Here is a 17,637-nt window from a genome sequence, read left to right as displayed (position 1 = left end):
GCTGATTCTACAGCTTATTAAGTATTCCTGCATCATGAAGGGTATTTCTGTTTGTCCCAGCTCTAGGCTATGTGTTACTCTGTATCCCCTGCCACGGCAGTTCCCAAACTCCCTTCTAAGGAGGAAGGCTCTGGCAGGGAAGAGTAAAGTGTGTTGAAACACCACATGCAAACATTTCCTTTCTGCTCAGGCTTCATGAAGTTTTGGGGCTGGCTATTGATGATTTGCCTGGAGAAAGTAGAAAGAACAGGGACTTCAGCTAAATAAGTCTTGTTGGACAGGTTAGTGACATGTGTTAGCTTGGCAGGACAGCCTGATGTTTGTCTGGGACTTCAGTACACATACATACTTGTATCTTGATTCTCAGTGGGAATGAACATGTATAATGCAGGTCTGTCCAGTGCCTCCCAAGCCAATTGTACAGGTGTGTTGTCACTGTTTAGCTTGAGCAGTGGCTCTGACATGACTCTGTGTTCAGTGAACATGCCAGAAAATGTTAGGTATTTAGCAATCGTGATGTCCCAGAGATCTAATGTCCAGAAATCCTGCATGAATTTATCAGGTCCTCAAATCCCGCTGGGCGTATTCCAGTAGAAAAGGGGACATATCTAGGGAAAACTATATGTACAGCAGTCCTGGGACAAGATCTAATAGATTTTGGTACACATAGTGACTGTCTTCTCAGCTGGGTGTGTATACTTGCGTATGTGGGAGGGAAGCTGCTAACAACACATGAGAACATACGTGCAAATGTAGAAAGCAGAGCAAGGCTCACAGGAAGAAGCGTTTTTTAAAGTAGTATCAACTGATGTGGAAGGACAGGCACCTACCAAGAGGGGAAGGACTCAGCAGTAGCATTTTCTTCTGAACAGGAGGAAACATCAGCTCCAAACTGTCTTTCATTTCAGACTTTACAGGCTCAGGGTGCACCTGGTTTTGGAGCTTAGTCAGTCCTAAAAAGAAATCCAGGCTACCATGAGTGAAACTTCACCTGTCCTACTTTATTTAGATCCTTAAACCCTTCCAGAATCATGCTGTGATTAGGCAGATTCTCCTAGCTGTAATTAAGGCTCACTTCTAGTGTCTAACAGGAATTATTTTCTCCTGATTTACTGCTTCTCTGTGTTTTCTTAGGGCCTTGTGGTATTTTTCCTGACCATTTCATATGTAATTTGTGCTTTAACTTCAAAGCTGAGAGTTGGAACAGACAAAGTACACTTTTAAGACAAGACCTTTTTTTGACACACAACAAAATCCAGCATGTCTTCTAGTATAGTTGGAGGAATGAGACAGCTACATGCAGAATTAAGTTATCCATGAACATAGGGAGTTTATACTCCACTAAGCAATCCTTGTTCCTCTATGCAAAGATATCATAGTTTTCACTGCAAATGTGTTGTCCTTCGAGCTGGCTTTTGCGCACTGGGTAGCAAACCCTGTCACACACAGAGCCAAGCTGTCAGTTTATTTCATAGCATGCAGAGGGGTGCTAGGTGGCAACTCCACAAAGCTAGCACACCGCACAAAAGAACTTCAGTGTATTTAGACACTTCAGATGACACGAATACACAGTTACTGCAATGACCATTGGTTAATTTCTTATCACTTTGTCCCTCATTGGTTAACAACATGCCTCATCTTGATTTAAACTTAGTGTGTTTTAATTTTTCTGCGCAGGCTCAAAAGGTGAGGGTCTTTATTTGGGCAGGAGTCTTCAGAGCAGTGGGTGTGATTTTTAAGGCTAGTTCCTCCAAAGGACGCTCTAATCTCTCCTTGAGCTGATTTATGGTAAGCAATTTTAACGAGCTTCCGTATTTCAGGATGTTGTTCTCCAAGGGCAGTAGCTCCTGATCAGAAGTTCCTTACTAAATCATTGCTGACAGTTTAAAGAACAGACTGACCTAACTGATACATGCTGTATGTCCTTGTACTTGATGAGAAACATTTGTATGGGCTACATCAATTCCGGGTTGCCAAACTGAGGTCTGGGTGGCCCTGTCACTGAGATACAGTAACCCCTGGTCCTCGCTGGAACAGCAAATTACAGGCATGTAATTACAGTCAGTAAATAACTGAGGAGTAAATAGTGATCTTATTTGTTCCCAATTATCTGTGAAATCCTGCAGCGGAGGGCAGGTGCTGAGCAGAGGGAGTGTGCACAGCTGGGTGGGAGGAGAAAAAGCATCCAGTGAGGGACCAGGCCTGTCACTGAGGTGCACTGGCTCCTCTCAGAAGACAGTTGCTGCTTCTGTTTGTAAAGCCTTCTCTTCTGAAAGAAGTGCTCTTTTTTGCTTTTGCAGTTGCACTTCTAAAGTAACACAAGTTAAACCTGAAAGCTTTCCATACGCTTCCATCCGTGCAGAAGAGACTGCTCCAGAGCTGTGTGCTGGGAAGGCACGGCTGCCGTACTGCCTGCAGCACGGTCCCACTGCTGCTGCACCACGGGCAAGGCCTGGAGGACAGCAGCCGTGGAGCATATGCCTGCTGCGGCAGGACAGGACTGTGAACAGCAACAGGGTGAAGGAACATAGTATGTTGGAAGCTGTTGGTGAAGTATGCTTACATGTGAGCTAGCAAAAACACAAGTGTTTAAGGAGGCATTACGGTTATATCAGGAGTACAGTTTCTTAAGTGTGAGGCCATTATGGTCAGTATTGATAGTACAAGAGCACCGCTGTCAATTTGGTTGTGCAAATCAGACGTAGCCTTTAGGCAAATATGCATTTCCTAACAGCTAAACTGCAAAGAGGCAAGAATATTTCTAGCTGACCAGTAAGCATAGGAGGCAGATTCTGTTACAACCTGCAGTTGTCTAAAACCCAAATATTTATTAAAAGTATTGAAAATGCTTACTTACTGTTTTGAGATCCTGACTTCAGAGGGGAAAAACCACCTGCATCAGCAAGGCTAAGTCTCAGCAGCAGCTACAGGGCAGGAAACGTGGCCAGTCTGCAATAGGATGAGAAGCATTTTTCAAGTCATCGGTAGCCCATTTTTTGTTAGATTAGGAAATATAATGGCATTAAGGTATTATAACTAGAAACTGTGGTAATATGAAGGGAAGTCACTGTAGCTACCTCAGTTTTTGTGTGTGGCAAAATATTTCCCCTGGTCTCTAACTAGCATGTGCTAGTGTGACTCAGGTTGTGAAAAGGGTAAATTGGAAGTTATGATAGGCTACAGATGTAATGCAGCCATGGTTTTAATGAAATAAAGATGCATCAGTGTAGCAAATGCTCTGTCTATAGCTCTGCAAAAGATAATTATAACTTTTAGACAGTTCAGCTACCCCCAGCTCAAAAACAGATCCTGTTAGCCATTTTCATGAGTTCCTAAAAGGAGCCCATAATAACTACTTCATTCCCAGTAACTCAGAGGCAAACACTAGGGACAAGTTCAATTAGAGAAATCAGCCTTGATCTAACATCAGCAAAGCTGTCACAGCTTCATGCCCCCCAGCCCAACCAGTTGTAAGTATGAGCATGTATTCCCAGCAGGCAGATGCACACAGAGCACATGTATATAACACATATACGTGCATATATACATATATCTATATATATCTATATCTCTATATATATATAGATATGGTTGGTCACAAAGTTCACAGACAAACACTCAGAGCACCCACATGAACACAGACTGCACCAGTGGCCTCAGGCTACTCGCCTCTTTGGCTGAGCAGGATGGAGATCCACTAGCAGGAGTATATATATATAAACACATGTACACACACACACATACATACACATATCTATCTTCATATGTCAGTGTGGATTCCTCCAGCATCTGGGCTCAGACACTCAGTCTGCCCAGTAGCTGCTCCTGGATCCCAGTCTCCCCAGTTGCTGGCATCTGCACATAGGAGCCCCCGAGGCTGCAGCCCCACTCCAGTTGCTGGTACAGGCCATCATGTGTACAGACAGATGGACGGAGCTGGCCAGGACTCCTCTTGTCCCTCCGAGAGCCAGATCCTTCCATGGTCTCACCCCTTTGAGACAGTCCAGGCAGCAGCTCCCAGAGGGCGTCCCTTCCTCCAAGCCCCTGATTTGGTTTTCTGGTCTGACACCACACCCCTGTGCTCCTTTAGGCTTGGCGAAAGGGGCCTCTGATGGGCTGAGGGCAGTAGCCAGGACAGGGCATTATTTGGGCTCTTCTGTCTGTCACTGTGTCTCTGTTCTTCTTGGGTGTACAGATGAGTGTCCATCACATAACCTAAAGGTTTTCGTGAAATTAAGGTGTACTAGTATAGGAAATACTCCATAGCTGTATAAAAAACTAATAGTACCTTTAGATGGTTCTTCTCCCCCCAACTCAAGAACAATTCCTGTTATCTACTTTTGTCAGTTCATAAAGGAGATCATAATTACTACCTCATTCCCAATATCCAAGATAAACACTAAGGATAGATCTGGATGGCGAACGTATACTGCCTGCCTCCTGCACTCTCACCCCCACCAAAAAATCCCTAACCCTTGAACTGTCACTTCTATTGTCATTGTTTAATATCTTTGTAGTAGACCTCATTTGTGAAGGTCTAAGTTTCCCCAGATTCTCCCTACAGGACATTTGTTAGCAGCCTTACCTAAAATACACCTTATTCTTTGTTTAGAGTTACTAAGTAGTCCTTTGGAGCAACAAACAGATGTGCTGAGAACACCTAATACTTCACCATCACTAAATATCAGCAAGATCAGAACTCAAAACTTTCTCACCTAATAACTTTCAGGGTAGAAGCTGGTATCAAACATGCCTGACATTTCTAGAAAACTGTTGCTGATTGTCAATGATGAAGAAACCCTTTGCAGTTACTTAGTATTACGTCAAAACTGGGAGGTGAGAATCACACTTACTGTTGCTCTCTTAAGGAACATCTTTAGGGTAGACTATATACTTTTTTAAAAACAAAAAATAAATAATTCCCATTCAAGTGAGAAGGACGAATCTAGTCTACTTGAACTATAGTTGAGGCAGTAATGGGAAGTGGCACTGTCCCTCAGAAAGTGTCAGGCAGAGTCCCTCCTATAAACACACAGACTCACTGACCATAAGCACAAAGCATAAAACTGAATTGTTCCATCTTCTTTGAGCAGTGGCACAAAACCTGTTGGTGTTGCTACAGTGAACTCTCAGTACATTTCATATTGGCTTAAATATAAGCCAAAGCTCAAAAAGAAGCTTTTAAATCTGCTTTTGAATAGATGAGATATTTTAGCGAGATCCTCTCTCTGCAGTGGGACCTGTGCTATTCAAACAGACCAGGCATCATCGCCCATCAAGAGAGGATTAGGATAGAGGCAGCTCTTGCACACTCTCATTTGTGTTTCAGATCACCATTTTGACTAGCCAGTCCAGCAAAGAAATGGCAAAGCATCTAGAAAATAAGTTGAAAGATGTAGACCTTGTGAGTCTGCGAAGACTACAAGTCATCGAGGTTTTGAAGAGAGACTTTCTGGAGCCTGAAGATGTGGAACAGCACATGCCAGCAGAAGAGCCCAGCAGCAACGGTGAGTATAAGACAGGGTACTCGGGGAGGTTATAGCTTTGGATGGCAGAATCACCGCTAGTTCTTGCTTTGGTTCAATATATGCCACTTTCCTTTATGCCATTTAGTGTCACTCATGTAAGCAGGAACTACAGTGCCTGGAGGAACAGCAAAAAAATCATACCACAGCACTTCTCTGGGGCTTTATCACATTTGGACAAAACTAGCATATAGACTTCATACATTACTGCATTTCTTGTTATTACCTAAAATTGGCCTCCATGTGCAATACAGATTTATTGATGGATTAAAGAGAAAAATGCATAGAGTTTATGGGGATAACACCTTCTCAGACACACATATGCTGCTAAACATCACCCTAGGCAATTAACTGGCTGATCAAAAGGCCCTTGGTGCAAGAAGAGGCAACCAGAATGCTTGTCAGAATGCTAGCCAGTGGAGGGAGAAGCACATAGTCCACTTACAGTTTCAATGATCCTATAGAGATAACCCCCTCCTCCCTCTCACTAACTCAAGATACTGTCCTTTTACAGGACATTTGGTTTCTAGACTATTCTTAGATTTTAGTCCTTTCCCCCAAACTACATATTGCACAATGCTGGAAAGAGTTACTCTCCCAGACCAAGGCAGGTGCTTACCCTGTTGATTAGCTGGTTTGTGTCGCTGGTTGTTCTTGCTTAGCTGCTGCTTCTTTTCGCTATACTTAGGGCAGATCCTTGAGCTCTTAAGGTTGTACTTCTTCAGTAACTGCACATCAGTGAGTTCTCTGTAACCCTGCAGCCTCAGTTTTCTGATCCAGACCTCCATTTCAAATGCCTTTACTGCTGACACTTAAACTCCCCATCAACACCACACACCTGGTATGGAGCTGTGGTTCACACATCAAGTTCTTACAATGAGTTGATAACAAGCTTAAAAACCCCAGTCTTGATGCCTTGCAAAGTTAGCATAACACCTGTAGCTGGTAATGTCAATGTTGTTTTTACTGAATGAGGGGCAACACTGGATGTTGTTACCTTACCTGTCTCTAGCTGTTCTTCTTCTTTTCTGGTCGCAGTAGCAAATTTCTGGTCAATTGGCAGAGTAGGGGCTGGGAATGTTTAGGTAGATTGCAGGTTCCCTTTTGCCCCACCGCTCACACACCTGGCCACATGCTTCATTAGTGAAAGAGCAAGCACAGCCCAGACTCTAAATGTTACATTTCCTGTCCATATCTCTGAAGAACTCCTCCCTTAATCAGGCAGTTTTCTGCAGTGAGAATTTAAGCTATAGTAATGAGAAATTCAGATGCAGATTTCCTGTTAGCTCCTGTTTTCCGCCTGTTTCAAAGCAAAAGGTGCTGAGCAGGCTCTAAATAAAGCAGCCAGATGGACATCGAAAGTCCAATACCACAGCGGTTCAGTGATAGAAGTCTGTACATTGCAATGCTGCTATAACTGCAGCTTTCTTTTATGTATTTTGTTTTACCTAACTTGCAAATCTGCTCAGTTAATTCAGCTATTTCTTGAAGCTGATGAGTGCTAAATAGCAGGAGTTTATGTTGGTTTTCCCCCATCTTCAGCACAGTACTGATTAGGTGCATCTTGCTACAGACAGATGACTGCTCTCCCTGCTGCCTCTGCATCCCATGAATCTGTTAGCAGACCAAGTCAAACGCTGAGTTGTATAATCAAGCACTTAGATGTCTATCAACCCTCTTACTACCCGTTAAAAGCTTCCTGCCCTGAAGGGGCAGTCTCCCTCTATGAGACATAGTTTGCTTCTCCTGGCTCTGCCTGTTTGAAAACAGAGGCCTCCAGGAGAGTGCTCATCTCTGCAGGTAAAACTGCTTGGCTGGAGAAAGGAAGCACCTTCTCTTTCTGAGCAACACCGTTACCTCTTACACTGTGAACAATGAGTCCCAAGGAAGAGGATCAAGGTTCTGTCACTCTGACGTTACTTTAGAATTAATTTAATATGCCAAAACTGCACCAAAACCACAAAGTTACAAAACTGTGGAAGGAACTGTTGCCTACAGCTCCAAGGCTGAGGTATTCTTTAAAAGCACCAATCCTGTCCATATGGGAAGAGGGCAGTATTTTGGGTGGCTGCAAATGCTGGCTTCTCAAGTGAGGAGGATTGTTGTCGGGACTCTGCATCAAGCTGGTGCTGCAGAGAACCCTCTGGGGAAGCCTTGGAAGACTAGACACCACAGAACGGGACACGCTGCGTGCCTCTTGGTCACAAGAATGCTTTCAAGCATGCAAAACCCCACCATATGGTTTTTAAAAGTGAAATTATGTAGCCCTTTCACCCAATAAATGGAATGAAAACATAAATGGGGACACAAAGGCCACTGAAATTTCAGATTATGAAATTCTAATTTTCTGAGTCTTCTACTTATGAGAAGACTCAGATGATATATTTGCTAAGAGGAGCACCAGGGAATGGATAGTCCAAATAATTTGAAAAAGGGGCCCAGCTGTTCTATGAAGAGGATTTTTTTACCTGTTGGAGCTCATTTCCTCTGTTTCTGAAAAAAAAAAAATTGTACTGTATTACAAAAAATTACAGTAAAGAACATTGAAGTTGCAAGGACTGTGTAAGAATTAGTGCTGTGTTCCACTGCAGCCCATCCCCCACTACAAAATAAACATTGTGATACAGCATTAATTATGAGGTTCATCCTACCATGGATATTTCTTCCGCTAGTTTGTTTAGTGGCTGTTTGAACCTACTTACATTTTTAATATCCAGAGCATTGCTGTGACACTGCGTCCTGCATTTATATTTGTAGCACATCAAAAAATCATCTCAAGTCCTCTGCATGAGAAATTAATTTTGTGCTCTTTTAATCTCATCTTATTGGAAGCAAATAACAGTTTCCAGTTTATTTTTTCTGTTTATGTTTTACATAGCTCTACCACAGAGCTCAGGGATCTTAAAATGTTGTGAGTCTGATTAGCCTGAAATATTTAACCTATTTGTAATGACTTTGGTAAATTGCTCTCAAAATCTCTTCTGACCTCCTCTAGGGCTTTAATGTTAGATTGCTAGAGTTTGAACTCTCTTCTTGGTTGGCCCTATCATCCTCTTTTTGAGGTTTTAACAGTTAGTGGCCTCTATGTGCACCAATGAGAGTGGAAATATTTTGACTGGGTTTCATGAAAAGTCTCTGTACTATTGTTAGGCTTCTGTCTCTTTCTGCTGTTCCAGCTGCTGGACCTCATGTCTGCTTTGTAAGGATCAGTTAGCTGTGTCCTGCTAGCCAAACTACCTCAAAGTTGTTTCATCTCACTGTCCCAAATTTTCAAAAGGGATGGTTTAAATCTGCTCCCCAAACTATGAAGCTGTCTTGTTCAGTGCACCTTTTGACGAGATCACACACTGATTTTTTATCCAACCATTCTGGATATTACTTTCAAACAGCCTTCATGTCAGGCAGGATGGTTGGTAGGAGTCATCTGTTACTGGCATCTCTCCCCTTTCCGTGTATGGATGTTTCTTGGATATGGAGGGGCTGCATGCCTTGGTATCTGATTTTTGACATTCACTGCAGTAACCCTTACATGTTCTTCCCTAAGCCAAATATTCTGCTTCTCCAGAACCTTCTGTTAAAACATACTTAAAATCAAGGTTTTGTTTCTCTCCTGACTTAATATCCACGACTCCTGATTTCAAGGAGAACAGGAACATGTTGTTTTACTAGCTTCACCTGTCTTTCATAAATACATCTACCATCTGTGGATGACCAACCTGGGCCTTGGTAGAACAGACCAGAATGGTCTGTTTGGTGTTTCACCTTTCTTTTCCAGTTAACTTGGATGCATTAATCTTTTCTTTTTAATCGACTGCATGTCATATTTCCTCTGGGAGATAACTCTCCTGGCCATTATACAACTGGAGTAAAGGATTTTTTGTTTTGTCTTTTAAATACTGGCAGACTTCAAGAATACAACCTAATTTTGTTATGTTCATAACATGAGGGTGCAGTTTTACTAGATTTCTGAATCGAGCCCACAGTTTCTGGAGAATCAAGAACCTTCAGAAAGACGTCTAGTTTCAAGGTAAAGAAATACGGTAGAGAAGTCTGTTATAGACCAGCAACAGCTACCCATTAGCACAAATGCCAAGTTTGGAAGCAATAGAAATGTGGATTGATTCTAACAATGAATAGCTGTGGCTTTTGATTATTACTAGAATTATTTTTTTTTCTCACCCGTGGACCCAAGTTTTGTTACTGGCAGACTCCCTGAAAGGAAGTAACAGGTAGGTACTCAGATACAACATTAGTGCAGTTGGGCAGTTCTTTTGCATAAAACAGTAGTGCTGAGTTTTATCCTCACCAAACCTCAAAAACAAGCTGATATTTTCTTTCACTAGGTGTGATTACAGTATTTAAGGTGACACAAAAGTGAAATTGTAAGCACAGTTTCCACAGTGTTTACAGTATGAGTTAGGTAGTGGTGAACATCGTGTGTATTTAAACCATACTGTATTAATTTAGTGACCTTCAAAACAGCATAGACTAAATATATTAGGAAAAGGCAGAAAAAAAGAACAAGCTTACTGGAAATCCCATGCAGGATGTGGGATTTCCAAGAATGGCTGATGCTGAAACATGGAGTGATTGAATAGGAAACAAAGTTTTGTCTTTATTGCATTTTAATAGCACAGCATACTTCTTTTAAATGACATTTTGAAAAGCATCACAAAAACTTACTTTCAAAATGGAAAAAGTATCATAACAGCTTACTACATGAACTGAAAACATTTACTAGACAATCTGCTTCATTGAAGAAACTTGCAGCAGCTAACAAAATTGTTTCACCAAATATAGCAGGAGATGCTATATTGCTTGAGAACTACTGTCATGATGTGATAGAGAAAAACAATCCCACGTTCTCTGACGCTTATAACACAGTTGTTGTTTTAAGACTTTGATAACAAAACTGAGGTTATTGGACATACATACCTATAATAAAATCCACAACACAGGAAAACAGTTTAAGAATTAAGGAGCTGGGAACTATGCTTATAAATCATGTTTATGTTTAGATCTTCTGTGACCTATGTTTAGATATCACTGGAATAAATGCAAGTTTGATTATTTTTTTCTTTTTTAGATAAAAGGATGTTTGGGAGCTCTGAGACTTGGTTAACAATTATGACCTGGTATTCAGGGCATACTGGAATGAAAGAAGTAGCCAAAATTTCCGGGAACAACTAAAATTGTAACTTCATGTACTGTATAGCCATTGTTACTGAAAGAAACAGTCCTAAATCCCTCCCCTCCATTCCTTTCCTCCATCAAAACTGTTCAATATCAGGAAACTGGTCTGGGATCACACTACCCTGGGAAAAGAAAAAGTGAGCCTGTTTTCACTTAACTTGCAAAGCTGTGCTATAGGGTCTATCATCAATTTTTGTCTTTAAAGGACTCCTGTAGAACTGCAGACCATTTATGTGAGTAACAAACCTATACTGAGATATAGCTATTGGAATTAAATAGTTTTTCTCCCTCCTCCTGCCCCAACTCTTTAAGGAATTTTCGGAGTGAAATTTAAGGACATAATACAAATTATAATTAATGAACATAAAGAAAAAACAGGGTTTGGGGCACATTTGTGCAGTTGTTCCCTGTCTCTATGAAGCAATTGTCTTTGGCAAATGCCAGATACACAGAAACAGCCTTGTTAGACTGGGCTTGTTAAATATCTGGTCAAGGCTGGAAGTTTCCATTTATGCAAGAAAAAAATTACCTATACTGTTGAATATGCTGCTGAGTATTGTATTCAAGACAGACACTTGCTCTAGGAAAGGCACAGACAACAAGCTGGAGGTTTAGCCATTAGGGAGGTGGCAGCTGTGACACTTGGCTCAGGCTTTCAGCGAGACATGTCACTTGATTATCTTGCCAGATAAAAAGAAATTGTATTCCATGATTTCAAGACACTATTATGAACAATTCAGTGAGAAGCTTGCATTTTCTTCTTTGACTCCTATGGAGTATATGGTATTACCCTGCTTCCTTCTTTTGGATCTTCTGTTGGACAGTAAGACCTTCAAGGCTCGGATGATCTCATTGCCTTGCTTATACTGCAGCTACTGCAGTGAGATCCTAATCCACTGCAAGGGTTCCTACTGGGCCATTAATGAATGTTACCTGTGTTATTTTACTGTCACATAGTACTAGACTACAAATTGCTTCTTCCAAAACCAAGGTGATGTGGAGATGCAAAATCTGCATTCAGAGAAAGCACCTTATTTTTCAGCTCACCCAGAAAATGTCCTCTCTTGTTGACTGTAGCAGGGGGGAAAAAAAAAAAAAAAAACAACTAATATACAGTTACAATTTCCCATGGCACTGAAAGAAGGCAGGATCAGGATATCCCCTCTCATTTCCAGGTTAATGCAGCTAGAAAAGACTCCAAAATTTTGAAGCCCTGCAGATGGCAAGTATTAGAATACCTTTGAACATGCTAGTAACGACCTGTCGTGGATGAAAAGTGCTTGCTGTTTTCTTCACAAAAGCAACCTCCTTGGGAGAGTGAACTTCTAGACAAAGACCATGTGATGAGCAACAAGGATTGTTTTTTCAAAACTGCAAAGCACCTCCTCTGTGGGACAGAGACGAAATCTGCAATGTTTCTTTAAAGCTTGCTTGTGGTGGGACTAGTGTGTGGAAGTAATTGATAGGATGCAGTGGCCTGGCCTCTGATTGATAACATGAGCATTACTATTTTCTCTTTCTTGCCCCTATCCCATTACAAACACTTAAAGCATCTGGGCATTGCCAAACCATTTGCTAATGAAGGTTAATATTTGTATGTGATATAGACACTGAGCCCTGTCTATTTTTGTTTTGGGAAAACAAAAAACAAGCACTGAAGATAAAGCACTAATACATTTTTTATGAATATAATCCATCTTCTGCAAGTCCCAGGGAACCTTCTCTATGTGCTCTGCAGATTGCTGACCGGTAAATGGCTCTGCATATCTGCTCTCCAGGAATTTTAAGACCCATCACACAGTAGATGTCAGCATCCCAACCTGTTCTTCCTAAAAATGGACAGCAGTGAATGCAGTGAATTTCTTTTTAAAGTTGTCATGTATTGTGCCAACTTAAGATGTGTAAGTGGCTACATACTATTACAGAAGAGAAAATTAAAAAATAGGAAAATATTTACTGAGGAAAGGCCTAAAACATCTACCAGCCCCCAAGCAGTCTCTCAAAACACAGATAATTCCCCTTGTCACCAGTGTATAAACTATTTGTCAATGACGGGTATTTGTCTTCTGAAGTGTTAATGCCATCTTCAGTGCATATCCCAGAGAGAAACCTGAGTCTCAAAAAAGCAGGGAGTGTATCACAAGTAAGAGCAAGACTCATAGCATCAGCGCAAGCGACTGACAGTGGTAATAGCTCTGTTCATGAAGAGCAGTCTCCAGAGAGAAGCAGAATATTCCCTTCCACCAGAGTACCCTCCAGTATTGCTCCATGGGGGAGAAACTCATATTCCCATAAGCATCAGAGAAGACTGGAGTAAGGCATGGTAGCAGACTTATGATATGTTTTTAAAAGCTGCTACTAAATTAAGGGAATAATTGGTTTACTATAAAGATTTGGAAAGAACTCAGGGGGGAAAAAAAAAAAAAAAAAAAATGTCCTTGCAGCCAAGGACGGTCAGACTGGACATTACGAAGTAAAGGCTTTCAGTATCAAGGACAGTGTGAAGGCCCTTCCATTGCAAGTAGGAGTTGATTCTACTTTGCTGTGGAGGCACAACCTACATGAGCTCAGCACTTTCCTCATGGCTGGGAGGTGGAGACCATTAGAAAGTATGTCCTGCGGTGTTAGCCATACTACAAAAAGTGCTTTTGGAAGTTGCAGACCATTTGAAGAATTACAGTCATTATATTGGCCCTAGATTATTTGCCATGTAGAGGGAGATTAATGAATTTATGTCTTTTTTTTTTTTTTTTTTTAATGCAGGAGCAGATGCATAGTGTCATTTTTGCAAACTGTAAATGCTAATGCATAAAGAATAGATTTCTCATTGCAAGTGGATGTAGCACTGTATTTTAGTTCCCAAGTGGCCTGGTAAACACACTGGGGAAAAAAAAGGCTATTTCTGCTATGTACTCATCTGTTCAGAATACCAGTTTCACATCCTAGCTGTATGGTCACCATGTTAAAGTTACCAGGCTATCTGTTCCTTCTGTGTTTACAAATGGGCATATTACATGTCTTACACATTTTGCAAACTGTTCATCAAATTTCTTTTTTTTTTTTTTTCTCCACTTTTACCTATTTATTTATTTAATCTACTAGACTTTATGCTAGGTTCTCATTTGGATGCACCTTTCAGTTATTATTTGGGGGTGTTTCGGGTTTGGGGTTTTTTTGAAAGGATCTAATCTAACCTTCCTAACTCTGCTGTCCAGCCTACATTTCTCCGTTCCTAAATATGTTGCTAGAACATACACATTTGCTCTGCACCTCCAACATGGTAGCTTAAATACTTGCTGTATCCTTGCAAACATTTTTACTTTTGATTTCTCTTTAACAAGTCTCTAAATTTTATGCATTTCACTTGTTTGAAATTAAATGTAATGGTACTGAATAGTTTTGACTGCTGTTGTATCTGCAAGGATGTTCTGCTGTGGGATTATTGTGCTACCAAGCAGCACTTCAAGCAGCATGTGTTGAAACATGTCCTGTGTGTTGGTCAGGTCCAGGTCAAGTTCTGCTTCTGTTCTTCTCAGGTCTGTGACCAGCTGCTCCTTTAAACACACACTGAGGATGTTTAGCAATTTAGTCATGTGGCCATATTGCAAAGTAACTGTCACATCCCACTTAGACGTGAGTCTCTCACAGTAACATTCATCTTCTGTATGAGGAGTAGTACTTTTCCATCACTACTACAAAATTCCCCAGCAGTATAGCATTTCAGTTTTGCAGTCTCTCTGATTTCTCATAGCATCAACATACCCAGTGTCCCTTGCTTAGGGAAAAGGAGGAAATGGTTTAAAATTGTGAGAAGAGTCTCTGAGGCCAGTGCTAAGATGACAACAGCAGAGGATGGTTTGCATCAGTCACAATTAGTCCCCTGAAGATGGTAGCAGCCATCCATTCCATTGTTGGTGTGGCCTGTGGAGCAGCTCAGATTCCAACAATGTCATTTTAAGAGGGCTGTAAACACAGTGCTGTGCTGTGATTTGCATGGTAATGGCTTCTGAAGCACTTGTGAAAACACTTGAGGGACTAGGGAGGTATAGTGTAGTGGAAAATGCAAAGGAATGTTCTTTCCTATGGCTGAAAATATTTGTGCTTTTTCACTTTTTTTTTTTTTCCTGCAGACATTGCAATCCTAGGAATGGACATCGATGTGCAAACCATAGAGGACAATGTCATCAGCTTGGAGATGCTGTTTAAAACATGGCTACATGACTATGGCACAGAGAGAGAACACCTCCATCTCCTCCTTCCGTCGGGAGGCTTCAGCCATGCCACTGCACCCAAGACCCCCCCAAGTATTTCATTTTCTCTCCTCCTCTGCAGGGAGCTCCTAAATCCCACAGCCTTAAAGATTTCCCAGGCCTGTCCTATGGGCACAGTCCCTCACATTTAGAGACCCAAGTAAGGTCTCTGGGTAACTTGGAAAGCTGTCTGGAGTTTCTGTTGTCTCAGGCTGAGAGGGGCCATTTGCTTAGAATGCTTCTAGGTTGCTGCCATGTCATGTGGCTGCTGGTGCTATAATTCATTTCCATTCTGCAGCAAAAATGCGCCTTGAAGAATATGTGAATTTATAGTCACTTGGTCAAGGTAAAAAGCGCCTTACATACTGAGAGCCAAGGACCTTCTGACTCAGTTGCTTAGCCCTAAAAATTGCGTTCCTTGTATTTGATACTAAAAGTCAGTGCCAAAGCTGCACTTAAATAAAGGCTGTCTTACAAAGGGACTTGGCATGTAGTTATAGCTATTGATTTAGCACTAAAATAGCTAATGTTCTAGCTGGAGCTGTCAACTATAATAATGCATGGGAAAATTTATAAGGAATGTGTAATTTCTTTTCCTTTACTAATCTAAGTCCAAATCCCTAACCCATCCTTGGGTGAGCACTGAAAACACCAATAGTGACAGAAGACATAGGTGTTTCCCATAAGTTGTTGTTAACTGTATTGTCACCATAGCACTGCCATGGGAATCTGCATAGGCAGTTCTGGAAATCCCCTTTCTTTGACTCTGCAGTGCTACTCCAATATGGTACTCGTGTAGTTTCCCATTGTCATCACAGCAGAAGTACACGTGTTTTCTTCTGGTGATCCACAGGGCAGTTCCAGGCTGGAAGCAAAGCTTATAGAGAGCTGTTGGTGGCTTTTGTGGAGTACTGTGTCCTGCAGTGCTGTGTCCAGCTTTGGGGCCCCCAAGATCAGAAGGATGTGGACCTGCAAGAGTGTGTCCGAAGAAGGCCACGAAGATGCTGGGGGGGGCTGGAGCAGCTCCCCTGGGGGGCCGGGCTGAGACAGTTGGGGGGGTTCAGCCTGGAGAAGAGAAGGGTCCGGGGAGCCCTTCGAGCGGCCTCCCAGGGCTTAAAGGGGGGGCAGGAGAGGGGGGGAGGGACTCTGGGTCAGGGGGTGGGGGTAGGACGAGGGGGGACAGTTTTAAGCTGAAAAAGAGTAGGTTTAGGTTATATATAAGGCAGAAATTGTTCCCTGTGCGGGGGGGGAGGCGCTGGCCCAGGGTGCCCAGAGCAGCTGTGGCTGCCCCCTCCCTGGAAGGGTTCAAGGCCAGGTTGGACGGGGCTGGGAGCCCCCTGGGCTGGGGGAAGGGGGCCCTGCCCGGGGCAGGGGGGGGCACTGGGGGGGAGCTTTGAGGTGACTTCCAACCGAAACCATCCTATGGTTCTATGATTTTGCCGATATGCTCCACAGGAAGCAGATCAGAAAGCCTGGTGTGACTTTTTATTTATGTAGTAGCTACAGTAGCTACCATAACAGCCTACAGACCAGCACAGACAATTGTGATATTTTGTTAAAGATGGATTTTTCTTCATCATAACATTGATTATCATACTTGATGCATTGTCTAATTATAGCTAGCAAGACAAACCAACTTACACTGCAGTCAGGTTTTTTTACCTTCCCACACTCAAGAAATCTGTTAAAGGCCAGAGGAACTGTATGCAGCCATATATCATCATATACCAGAATTATTGTCATCAGTGTGCTGGGTTTCTCCACAAACACAGATAAAAAAGCTGGCAGATGTGTGGCCCTGAACCCAGTGTGGCACTGGGAAATGAGCTTCTGCTCCCTCTACAGCTGGCCACTTATCCCCACAACTGGAACGTGCCTGCCCAGTTACCAACCAATCATTGTTTCAGGACTGCCAAGCATGTGGTATTTCCCCTTGTGTGTAACCTAGGGATAGATTGTGGCTTTGTCGCGGGCTTTAGTGTTGTTCTTCCCTTAACAGTTGCTGTTGCTAGAAAACATTAACTTAGTGTTTGTAAGTGCTTTGAACATGTCATGTATTAAACATTGGCACTTCCAGCAATCTAAACCAATCTCCTTCTCCTAGTGTGCCTGAAGTGCGATTTGCAGGAGAGGTTGCTCGACCCAGCTCTACTTTCTGGGATGGTTGATGGCACCTTGAGAGCAGATTTGAACTCACCCTGCCAGATGGCAGCCTGGCCAGCTACAGTACTGTATAAACTCCGGGTTGTAAAGTAAGTGTTGTTACATGCGTTGTGCTTGGGAAGGCTGGTATAATAAGCAACCTTCACTCTTTCTGTGCAATTTCAGCTAGGACCTAATAACATCACCATAAAGCTCTGGGGGATTCAAGGTGCTAGTGAGTAAAATTCTGATGCAAGATACCCTCAACCCCTGTAACTCAGTCTTATGGAACAGCACATCCCATACATGCAGACAGGAGTGCAGAGTCAAAAACGGTGTTACCATGACACTAGCACTTTATGAGTGTAACACCATAGATGTTATTCATGTAACAGTTGTTTCTTGCCCTCCCGTGTTAAGCTCTGTAGATTGCAGACATTGCTCCATATATAATTCTGCCCTTCTCTCACTACCTAATGAGGCCACAGCAATTAACTGGATGTCAGAGCCTGAGCTAACTAGTTGAC

The 17,637-nt window shown here is 42.2% G+C and overlaps 1 protein-coding gene across 3 annotated transcripts in view; it reads left to right on the top strand.

The window, feature by feature from the left end:
* LOC104363744 (meiosis 1 associated protein) overlaps window positions 1-17,637 on the top strand; it is a 36,930-nt gene that overhangs the window by 13,358 nt on the left and 5,935 nt on the right. For all 3 annotated transcript variants that reach the window (XM_032996626.2, XM_032996635.2, XM_042808381.1), the window contains 3 exons: window positions 5,330-5,507; window positions 14,849-15,022; window positions 17,073-17,220. In XM_032996626.2, coding sequence (XP_032852517.1) covers window positions 5,330-5,507; window positions 14,849-15,022; window positions 17,073-17,220 — 500 coding nt within the window. The remainder of the gene's footprint in view (window positions 1-5,329; window positions 5,508-14,848; window positions 15,023-17,072; window positions 17,221-17,637) is intronic.

This window comes from Tyto alba, unplaced genomic scaffold, assembly GCF_018691265.1.
Source record: "Tyto alba isolate M040663 unplaced genomic scaffold, T.alba_DEE_v4.0 Super-Scaffold_6, whole genome shotgun sequence".
Lineage (NCBI taxonomy): Eukaryota > Metazoa > Chordata > Aves > Strigiformes > Tytonidae > Tyto > Tyto alba.
This window is presented reverse-complemented; position numbering and strand designations above follow the sequence as displayed.